We start from the raw sequence: 11,419 nt of genomic DNA on the forward strand, positions 1-11,419 counted from the left end.
CATTTGGCAGCAAGAACAAAAGAGACTTTATTTTTTTTTATAAATATTGGTCCCATGAATGTGTAATACATGTAAATGAATCAACAATACCATATATCAAATGTCTCCAATAATTTTTACTCTTTTTTATTTTTTGTTTTTCGCTCCCATATGTCAGCAAAATACACAGCCACGTCATAATTTGCATTACATTAACTTTTGCCCAATATTTAAAAAAAAATTAGCCAACAAAAGAAGCTTCATATCCGTCAGAACTTGCACATTTCTTTTCTAACACAAGCAATGAGTGTCCATCACATCTCTAATTCTTCTCATGTTTCCTGTAACAGATCAAATAATGAATTAATATAATTAATTTTGGGTGCAAGAATGTAAATAATTTTTTTAATTAAGGAAAAAAAAAAATCTAGGGCCAGCAATTTTATTGAATTTTGGCCAACATGTAACCAGCAGAGAAAATTGAGTCATTAGATGAAATCTTACACCAATCTCACACCATTAAATCATCATTAATGACTATTTAATAGCTACCAATCACAAAAGTTGCTGGTCCCCTAGCATTGTTCGAAAAAAAAAATTCAACTTTATGGTACAGTTCCTTGTGTTATTCTCCACACTAGTAAGTAGTCACACTAACCAATAACAATTCCTTTAGCTCATGAACATTGCTAAATAGTACTAATAAGTATTCCTATCAATGTTTGAAACTATAGAAATATTCCATTAATATAATAATATTTTACACTCTAAACCAACCATTTTATATAACAAAATCGTAAAATTGTATACAAAAATTTGGATTTGGATCCTCTAAATTTATTTTCACTTGAGAAGATAAAGTGTGATCTCTCACTCTTTCTTAAGTGAAAATCCAAATTTAAAGGATTCAAATTTCAAAAATTTCCATGAACAAGATATCAAAATTAGAGACAAAAATGTATTTAGATCTAGAGTTCGGTACAAGACAATAAACAAACCCTAAACCAAAGTTGGAAAAAAAATTTAGGAGACATTTAATTTGCGTTTTTATTTTTAGTATTTTCTGTCAGAATTTTACAAAGAAAAAAAAATGATGATAATAGAAAATAGAATTTAATTGTTTTCACTAGTTTCTCTTCTTATTTTTCTTTACAATATTCTAAAAACAGAAAACACTGGAATCAAATGTCACGTTCATACCAATTTTCGAGTTATGGATACAATATTCATGCAACTTTCGTCTCATCGATTTCATACCCTGAAGCATTTTCCCTTACCTCATTTAATTGAACTTCCATGGAGCCAAGGAAGAATGTGAAGCAGCAAAAAGATCCAAAGTGTCAGAAGTTGTTAGCAACAACCAAACTTGTGCAGCTGCAACAACAACAATAAGCATGGAAGGTGTTTGAGAAAATTACTCAGAGAGAATGATAAAAGGAAAAATAAAAAGGAGAGAAAAGGGTAACAGAATAATTTACAACCTTCTTTGGGGAAATTGGGAGAGTATAACTGAATGTCTCTATCACCATTGGGGCTATCATCATTCCTCATATCAGTGACCACCTACAAGAGGTGGGGGACCAAAAGCCAAGGATAAGAATAAAGACATGAATGAGATCTCAACCAAAATCTTTATTAGGAAGTAAGATACAGTTCCATATGTTTTGTTGAACAAATCTATGAACCAAAAATTCCATGAACCTATATGCAGAATGGTCCAAACTAGCCTAGAGTTCTTAAATTAATACCCAAGAAAAGACAATTAAATTCTTGTTTCAAGAAATGTAGGGGCAATAATGCAATAACTGCTAAAACTTGTCCCACATGGCAGTGTCAATTGGCTATACAGATCAGACGATGCCATCGTCCTCTATCATAGATCATTCTTAAGCAAGAATTCGTTAGATAGCGATTCTTTGACCCTTTTTTGTTGCTGTGATTAACAGGTTAGTGAGGCAACTGTATCATGCCTCGACCGGCTTTTCGAATTGTAGAAAGAAAACAATGATATAATTTCCTATGCTGTGGTGAATTACCCTGTATGTACTTGCTACTTCGGTTGCTTAGCTTCAACTTCGCCAAGTTGATCGGCAAGGTAAGTACCTTAGACAATTCATGAAAAGAATCTAAAATCATGGTAACCGTAACCATCTGGATCAGGCAGTAATTCCTCTACTTCAATCCTTGAACTGGTGCAACTGGAACATTTTTTTATTCGGCTACGACTAATAGATTCAACTTCTGCCAGGAATATGCTATAAACCGGTCTATGATCGGAGAATCTTGACTCTCCACGAACATAAGATAATTGCCGGAGGCCTCTTCCATACCACAAGATTCGATCACACCTTCATGAACAAAGATTCACAATTAGATTGAGAAATGAAAATAGTTTAAAATAATAATAATAGCAGGTGGTTGTTTCCACTTTGGAGGAAAGAAGACTACCATGCTGGAGTTCTTCTCTTTTGTTTCGAGTGTCTTTCATCGCCTGCATATCTGTCTGAATTGTTTGAATACTTGTATGTTGGAGGGAAATATATTTTCCCTTCATTCCATCCTTCGAAGACACGACCTTGGCTCTGCTCTATATGCAACTGAAAGATAAAAACAACCGAATGGTCAGGTTGATACTCGAAGAAATTTGAGAAACAAGGGGACAAAGTATCATGCCTGGTCATTTTCTAGCAAAATCTTCCAATTATGCATCTCGACAAGAGCTTTTGCTGCACGGTAAGAAAGGGCTATCCGATAATTCAAATCCCCCAGCCATATTATTCGACTACACCATTTACCAAAGTATAAATTAGGACTTAGCATCATGCATGGCAAAGATTCTAGGAAAAGAGACGAAGGACTAACTCATGTTCTAGAATTGTCTGTGGAGAACTCTCGTCGCCGTTGACTCGGGGAAACCTTGTCTTTCTGAGAATCTCCATTACATCCGAATTCCTGCGCAGCTCATCGCCCTCTTTTTGTCCAGAAGTAAGATGCGTGCAGATGAAGCAAAAGCTTGTTCGGTGCAAAAACATGCTAACTGATATGGAGCCCTGGAAAACCAAAAAGAATGAGGCTGCATCCTCCTTGAGTCTTTTGGAAGATAATTTAGCAAATTTTTACCTTGTTTCCGAGATATCCCATCAATCCTCGGCCAACACAAGAAACTTTCATGTTGTGAACATCGGCTCTGATATCACTTTTCACCCAAACTGTCAGAAATATCCCAACCATTTGCTTTTTACCAACCAAGCAGTATCTGGAGTGCCCTTTCCTTCTATCTCTATTCTCCATGGAGAAACCTCTATATGACACCGGCGAATACTGTGCTGCAACCGGGGAGTCAGCAGGCCCGATTTCATCATCCGAGGAACCCCATTTGTAACTGGGATCATAGTCACTTGCCTGGTGAGAAAATATCATTCTATCGCAGACACTGAGACGACGATCTAGGCACGGTTGAGGCATTGACATGTCAGCATCCATTCTCATACTACGACTCAAGGATTGGAAAGACCTCCGATGGAAGAAAGAGGTCGCCTTCTGCCTCGTCGATCCCTCGAAATCATCTTCCAGCTCCACCACAGGATCAGGAAGCGGTGAAGTAGTGTTGCATTCCCCACTTGTTCCTGGAAGACTGTTTAGGGTCTTCCTAATAAGAGTCAGCCATTTTCTGGCAGGGCCATTGTCTTCTGTCCCCAAAACATTACCGGCATTCAGAGGTACTATTTCTTGAAACCTGAGTCAAAGAAATGGCTAACTATTTACATAACCTTTAAGAGTAAGACACACTATATAGCAAGTAACTCACCCAAGAACATAGATATCAGCAGGTGGAGAGCTGTGAAGCCAATCTTCCAGACTCAAATAATCTGGCGGAGATTTTCCGGCTACATTCCAAGTTGCAACAAAGATTCTGTATCCATAACAATTAGGAACAAATCAATAGAACAAACAACTCTTCTGAAGATAACAAATGAAAGCAATAATAATTAAAGTACAATGCAGAACTTCATGATTAATAAACCATACCTATAGTTATGCACATCGATTATCTGAGCCGTATCATGGTCAATCCTACTACGCCGAATTCTATCTGAATGCCTTCTCTTCGCTCTCTCTTTGAATAAAAACGGATATTATGTATGAGAGGCTAGTAATTCAAAAAAGGAAAAGGGGGGAAAAAGCAAAAGGCAAAGACAAAAAATTCTGAAAATTTGTCACCATTGTTTAGAAAATTTCCTTTTATCTTTTGTGTAGGTGGGGTATTAAGGGAATGGTGTATGTGGTCCTAAGAAAAGAAAAGAGCATAGTTAAGTGTGTATGAGTGCAAAAATGAACCTGCTTTGCTTTTCTTGATAGTGCATTCCTCCTTCTGTGAATAGTTGGTGTTGTTGCTCCTCCAATCTTCATCAACACCTGAAAAAGAAAACCCATTAAACAAAAAAAAGGTTAATAATAAAGCTTTGCTCTTTCCACAGTCAAAGATTTATAACCCCACAAAAACCAAACACCCAACACAATTTTGTTTTAGATAGAAAAACAGAAAAGGAATCCAGATCTTGGATTGCAAAATTGAAAACCCCTTGAAACAAAAACAAGAATTTTGTAATACACAGACAAAATCCAACTTGCATAAGAATAGTACATATCATTTTTTTTACAAAAAAAAAAAAACACCATTTTTTCCTTTACTTGCTGGTGACATGAAAGTCCTTAGATTCCCAATCATGGAAGTACACAAATTACATCAAAAAACAATGAAGGAAATTGAGCAATCACCATTGTAGAAGACATCATCTGATTGAAAATCTTCATCTTTGCTCTTGATATTGAACCACTTCCTGACCAGTGTTTTAGGCCATGAAAACTTCAAAAAAGAAAAAAGTGTAAGCAATAACAGAAAAGAACACAAATGCAAATGAGAGAGAGAGAGAGAGAGAGAGGTGGCATTGTTGAACCTTGCTTTTCTTCGAGTTCTCATCTCTCATTGTTGGCACAAATTCATGTAGCTTTCTGCATCAAACTAAAAACAAATTGAAAATAACAATGGTGATGGTGACACCCTTTTTTTTCTCTCTCCCTTCCTTCCTTCCTTTCAGTGACGAACTTCAATGAGAAAACAAACAAGTATTCTATAATAAAGACAAAAAAAAGATTGAAACTTCAAGGCCCTTAGAATAATGGGGTGTTTCTGTTTTCAGCTTCTGGTGGCTCTCAGTTATAGGAAGAAAAAGACAGAACAACAACAACAACAAACAAGGCTTTGATGAAGAAAAAGAAAGAAAACAGAGCAAAAGCAGAGAAACAAAACAAAACAAAACAAAAACACAGGAAATCCAAGTTTTTCAACCGGTTCAGACAATGTGGTACGAATCAAAAGACACTCTAATGATATTCTTTCATATTCAAACAAAGGGTGTTTGAATTTGAGGTTGATGTAGTAGTAGAAGTAGTACTAGTAGTAGTAGAAGAAGAAGAAGACAATGTAGAAGCAGAGAGAGAGAGAGAAAGAGAGAAATGGAATTTGAAGGAATAAAGGTGGAAGCAGGCAAGGTTCGCTATCTCTCGAGGCCCTTTACCCCAAATCCAAGGCCGAAAACCTCAAAGCTTAGGGACTTGGAACAGTGTTTATCTGTGTTTGAGAGAGAGAGAGAGAGAGAGAGAGAGAGAGAGAGAGAGAGAGAATAGTGTTATTTTTGGTCACCCACTTTCACACCCAACACTGTTGTCCGGAACATAAACAAAAGACTGTGTTTTTAAAATAAAAAAAGAAAAAAGAATAATATTTTCCTTGCCTAAGATGAACTAAAAATGTGCACTTCACACAGTTACTCTTGTATGCAGATTTTTTAATGTAAGCCAATAATAAGAACTAAGGAGGACAGTAAAGTAAAGTTAGGGTTGATCGGAATACCCAACAACTACTTCTGTACTTGTATATCTATGTATCCCCCTTCTTCACCTTTTGGCCCTTTAGGAGAGACATGTTATAGAGTAGAAATATAAATTTTTAAACACTAGATTTTGTTTATCAGAATCCTTGTAATGAATTTATCATATATACGCCTCTGCATCAACAGTTATTTAAGAGAATTAGTATGATTAGATAATTATATAAAATGTTTTATATTCTCATTGTGTATAAAAGTATGTATTTAATATCTCAATTTTTTTATATTACTGTAAAAATTTAATTATTTATCTATTCTATATTTGATTATCTATGTTAGAATATAATTAGGATCAATTATGATCAATTAGAATTATTTAGTATATCTGAATATTTATTATAAAATATTGCATCTTTATTATTACGATTCTCTTAGTCCCTGTAAATACTCTTCTATATTATATCATTCTAGACAACTTGAATAGACAACTTGAATACACTCAATAATACATAAATCCTTCGTCCAGTTTAGTCTCTTGTTTCTAACATGGTATCAAAGCCATGGTATCCTCCTTGAAGAGGATGGGTTATTTTCCGGTGAAATCACAGTAGTTTTTTGTATTTTTTTCTATGCCATTCTTCTTTCCCTTTTATCACTCCTTTGATGCTTTTTACCTCACTGACTAGCCTATTTCTCTCCGTCTTGTGTTTTCTTGTGGCCGTTTCGTTCTGTGTTTCTTTCCGGCAGTTCTATCTGCATTCTCTCGTGGCAGTTCTGTCGGCGTTCTCTCTTGGTAGTTCCGTCTGCGTTTTCTCGTGGCAGTTCCATCTGCGTTCTCTTGTGGCAATTCGGTTTGTGTTCTCTCGTGGCAGTTCCGTCTACGTTTTCTCGTGGCAGTTCTGTCTACGTTTCTTTCCGGCAATTCAGTCTGCACTTCCTTCAGATAGCGGCAGTTCCGTCTGCGCTTCCTTCAGACAAGCGGCAGTTCCGTTTGCGCTTCCTTCAGACTAGCGGCAGTTCCGTCTGCGCTTCTTTCAGACAAGCGGCAATTCCGTCTGCGCTTCCTTCAGACAAGCGGCAGTTCCATCTGCGCTTCCTTCCGGCAGTTCCGTCTGTACCCGTTTTATCAGTTTATGCAGTTTTTTTCTCTTTATTTCGTTGTTTTAAATAAGTTTCAAACTCAAGTTGTCACTTGAGTTTAAGGGGATGTTAGAATATAATTAGGATCAATTAGGATCAATTAGAATTATTTAGTATATCTGAATATTTATTATAGAATATTGCGTCTTTATTATTACGATTCTCTTAGTCCCTATAAATACCCTTTCTATATTATATCATTCTAGACAACTTGAATACGTAACTTGAATACACTCAATAATACACAAATCCTTCCTCCAGTTTAGTCTCTTGTTTCTAATATGGTAAGTTTCCCCGAGTCAAATTAAGCCGCAGGCTCCACTCCTGGTGGTGCCCTTCCGTCAATTCCTTTAAGTTTCAGCCTTGCGACCATACTCCCCTCGGAACCCAAAGACTTTGATTTCTCATAAGGTGCCAGCGGAGTCCTAAAAGCAACATCCGCTGATCCCTGGTCGGCATCGTTTATGGTTGAGACTAGGACGGTATTTGATCGTCTTCGAACCCCCAACTTTCGTTCTTGATTAATGAAAACATCCTTGGCAAATGCTTTCGCAGTTGTTCGTCTTTCATAAATCCAAGAATTTCACCTCTGACTATGAAATATGAATGCCCCTGACTGTCTCTGTTAATCATTACTCCAATCCAGAAGGCCAACACAATAGGATCGGAATCCTATGATGTTATCCCATGCTAATGTATACAGAGCGTAGGCTTGCTTTGAGCACTCTAATTTCTTCAAAATAACAGCACCAGAGGCACGACCCGGCCAATTAAGGCCAGGAGCGTATCGCTGTCAGAAGGGACGAGACGACCGGTGCACACCGACGGTGGACCGATCGGCCCAACCCAAGGTCCAACTACGAGCTTTTTAACTGTAACAACTTAAATATACGCAATTGGAGCTTGAATGATATAATATAGAAGGGTATTTATAGGGACTAAGAGAATCGTAATAATAAAGACGCAATATTCTATAATAAATATTCAGATATACTAAATAATTCTAATTGATCCTAATTGATCCTAATTATATTCTAACAATCTATTATGACATATTTAATTATTTTGATAATTAATTATTTAATTAAAAATATATAAATTAATATTTATAAATATATATAAGTACATAATAGTTTATTCTATGATCAATTTTTGATGTCCATAGAACGTTAATTATTTTATAAAACTCAAATGGTAGGATCTTTTATTATTATTATTTTACTGAATTTGGTAACAAGAGTTTTACTTTACTATCATTTAATAAAATCACATTAACAAGAGAGTTACTTGGACTAATTAGTTCATTCTATTCATCTATATAAACATTTGTATTTATTTTATTTTTAGAGGTTTTACGGTCTAAAGAATCAAATTTTATTACTCTATTTAAAGTAGAACTTATATTATCGACGGTAAGATAGAATCCAACACTAATTTAGACAACATTTTGTCCGATTTAAGCCCAAAAATTAGACTGAATCACACCACTCAAATTAGGTCTAAGTCATGAGTAGGGGTGTTCGCGGTGCGGTTTGGTTCGGTTTTAAGGGAAAAAGTCATCCGATCCGAACGCTTAATTTATGTGCGGTGCGGTTTGGATTGGATGAATTTTTTTTGGAAATCCGATCCAATCCAATCCAATTACAAGCGGTTTAGATCGGTTTGGATTTGCGGTTTTTTAAATAAAAAAATTAAATATATATAACAAGTCTCAACATCAAATTTTAAATAATCAACAATGGCATAACAAGTCTTAACAATATCTTAAAAAACTAACGATAACATAACAATAGAAATAAAATTATAGGTTAGTTAAAATAAATAAATAAATAACATTTTCAACATAAAATAATTTTCAAGATAAAATATTTATTAAATAATAATAATAATACATGAATAATAGAAAAATGTATAACAAATTGAACATGTTATAAGTATAATTGTAAATATAATAATAAAATAATAATATTATAGCACATTGTGCGGTTTGGATTGGATTGGATCGGTTATGAAAAGTAGATCCAAAATCCGATCCAATCCAGCGGTTTGCAAAAAATAAAATCCAATCAAATCCGAATTAGTGCGGTTTTAATCGATTTTCGGTTTGGATTGGATTGGATAAGCGGTTCAATTTGGATCGGTTTGGATTTGAACACCCCTAGTCATGAGAGCACAACTCGAATCTAACTCGGCTTGAGGATGACTCAAATTTTATTTTTCTTGAAAGTTGGTAATTGTTTGTGGGATCCTTCGATATAGTTAATTATCTATAACTCACTTATAACTATTTGAGTAAAATTTTACTCTATTTTTAATTATTTCGTTAACTCTCATTTCGCCTCTTATTGATTGAAAATGACATTGCAATTCTAACGATTAACTCCATCAGACATTTTATCCCTTTCGATAATATCTCCGTCTAGAACTAATGAATTTTGTCTAACTGTCATGTTAGTTAATGACATATTAAGGAATCATTCTAAAGGACAAAACGTCCCCTCGTGTTAACAATATGCTGCAGTAAAATAAAAGAATTAAATCACTAAAAAATTTCTATGAGACATTTAAATTTGTTAATTTAGATATAGACACAAATTCATAATAAACCATGAAGTAGGACAAGTATTTCTAAATTTCAACAAGTCATTGTACCTTACTGTATTGGTTGTTGGCCTTAGTTGGTAGTAGCTTTAGTTCCTTGCTTCTTCTTATGTTGCAGAGATTTTATTTGATGATATGTGCAAGAAAAAATTAGTCTCGAATGATGTTACTTTCACCACTTTGATTGATGGACAATACAAATATAGAAAATTGATTTAGTTTGAAAGAATTTTCAGATAATGATTAATCAAGACATTAGGCCGGGTTTGATCACGTACAATGCGTTGATCAATGGTCTTTGCAAGATCTGCGATTTGAAGGAAGTTGGAAAATTTGTAAATGAGATGAGTGAGGGAGGTTTAAAATCTGATAAGATCATGTTCACAACATTAATAGATGGATATTGCAAAGATGGAGACATAAAATTTGTATTAGAGATCAAAAAGAAAATAATTGAAATGGATTGAACTTGATGAGATAGTTTTTACTGTGCTCATATTAAGGAACTGAGGCTACCACCAACCAATGCAGCAAATACAATGTCTTGTTAGAGTTTAGGGATATTTGTTCTATTTCATGGTTCATTATGGATTTATGTGTCTATGTTTAAATTAGTTAGAAGTTTAAGTGTCTCTTACATTTTTTTCAATGGTTTAATTGTCCTATTTTACTGCAGCGTATTGCTGATACGGTAAGGGGTATTTTGTCCCTTGAAATGATTCCTTGACACATCATCAGCTAACGTGACACGTAGACAAAATTCGTTAGCTCTAGATAGAGACATTAATAGAGTAGTACAATGTCTGATATAGTTAATCATTAAGGATCACAATGTCATTTTTCAATCGATAAAAGAAAGAATATAAAAAAGAACGGAATAGTTAGAGGCCAAGGTGAAATTTTACTCTAAATATTTATATCATATAATTTTTCGTTTTAAGATATACATAATCTATTAAAAAATTTGCTGATTTTGACCGAATTCTTTAAAGTAACTCTCAATTGCCATCTAAAAGGTATTTCAAAATTTGAATTGATCTTACGTCCGATCCGATCCGATCCGCCTCAAAAGTTTTGAGTAAATACTTTAAAATAACTCTTATATACAAAATACTCGATATGCTAAAAAAAACTACCCGATATATTCAATGTACATATAATCATAAAAAAATTAAATAATTTTATAAAATATTTTTCACGATCAATAGATAAGAATTAAACTCTAACTAAAAATGAAAAACTAAAATTATCTTTTTTCGAAAATAAATATTGAATCAATTTATTAGCATTTTAATCTCAAGTTCTCAACAGTGAATCTCGCAAACTTCATTTGGAATCAGCAAAGAAACCTTTTAAGAAATCGAAGCAAATAGGATTTATTGCAGATTATGTTATATGAATCGAAACAATATCATATTTGAAAGAACAGATCAAATAAGTGTAGTCATCATGAAAGAACCATAATGATGGTCTCATCTATAACTAACTAAGAATCTGAAGCTAGTGCTAAGAAGATTTTGATGTATGTGGTGGGGTGCCAAGAACGGAAGGATCAAATAGATTCTTTCTTTCTTTCCTTTTCTTCATCACTTTCTAAGTTATCTATATGATGAAATGAAAGTACAATAAAAATGCATATATAAGAGATCACAATAAATTCTAAAGTAACATAGAAAACTAACAAACAAAAGTATAATTTCAAGTTGAAATAAAAAGTGGATCTGGTTATGTTTCTACTTTTTGGTTTTATTTTAATTATGATTTTTTTTGTTTTTATAATATAATTTTAATGATGAAAAATAGTGATA

The 11,419-nt window shown here is 34.0% G+C and overlaps 1 protein-coding gene across 1 annotated transcript; it reads right to left on the reverse strand.

The window, feature by feature from the left end:
* On the reverse strand, positions 95–4,967 carry LOC107624933 (type I inositol polyphosphate 5-phosphatase 4-like). Its single transcript, XM_016327418.2, has 13 exons — positions 4,938–4,967; positions 4,759–4,846; positions 4,318–4,395; positions 4,009–4,096; positions 3,788–3,892; positions 3,100–3,715; positions 2,842–3,029; positions 2,653–2,761; positions 2,428–2,576; positions 2,016–2,327; positions 1,461–1,542; positions 1,257–1,353; positions 95–321 (listed from the first exon to the last, which is right to left on the reverse strand). The coding sequence occupies exons 1-10, from the start codon at positions 4,965–4,967 to the stop codon at positions 2,093–2,095; spliced, it is 1,686 nt and encodes a 561-aa protein (XP_016182904.1). The 3' UTR covers positions 95–321; positions 1,257–1,353; positions 1,461–1,542; positions 2,016–2,092.

This window comes from Arachis ipaensis, chromosome B02 (genome assembly GCF_000816755.2).
Source record: "Arachis ipaensis cultivar K30076 chromosome B02, Araip1.1, whole genome shotgun sequence".
In the NCBI taxonomy this organism is placed as follows: Eukaryota; Viridiplantae; Streptophyta; class Magnoliopsida; order Fabales; family Fabaceae; genus Arachis; species Arachis ipaensis.

Coding starts and splice junctions, on each gene's coding strand:
- LOC107624933 (XM_016327418.2), bottom strand. CDS start 4,967: ATGAGAGATGAGAACTCGAAGAAAAGCAAG. Junction 3,893..4,008: donor ATCGATGTGCATAACTATAG/GTATGGTTTATT, acceptor TTATGGATACAG/AATCTTTGTTGCAACTTGGA. Junction 2,762..2,841: donor CAGACAATTCTAGAACATGA/GTTAGTCCTTCG, acceptor TAAATGGTGTAG/TCGAATAATATGGCTGGGGG.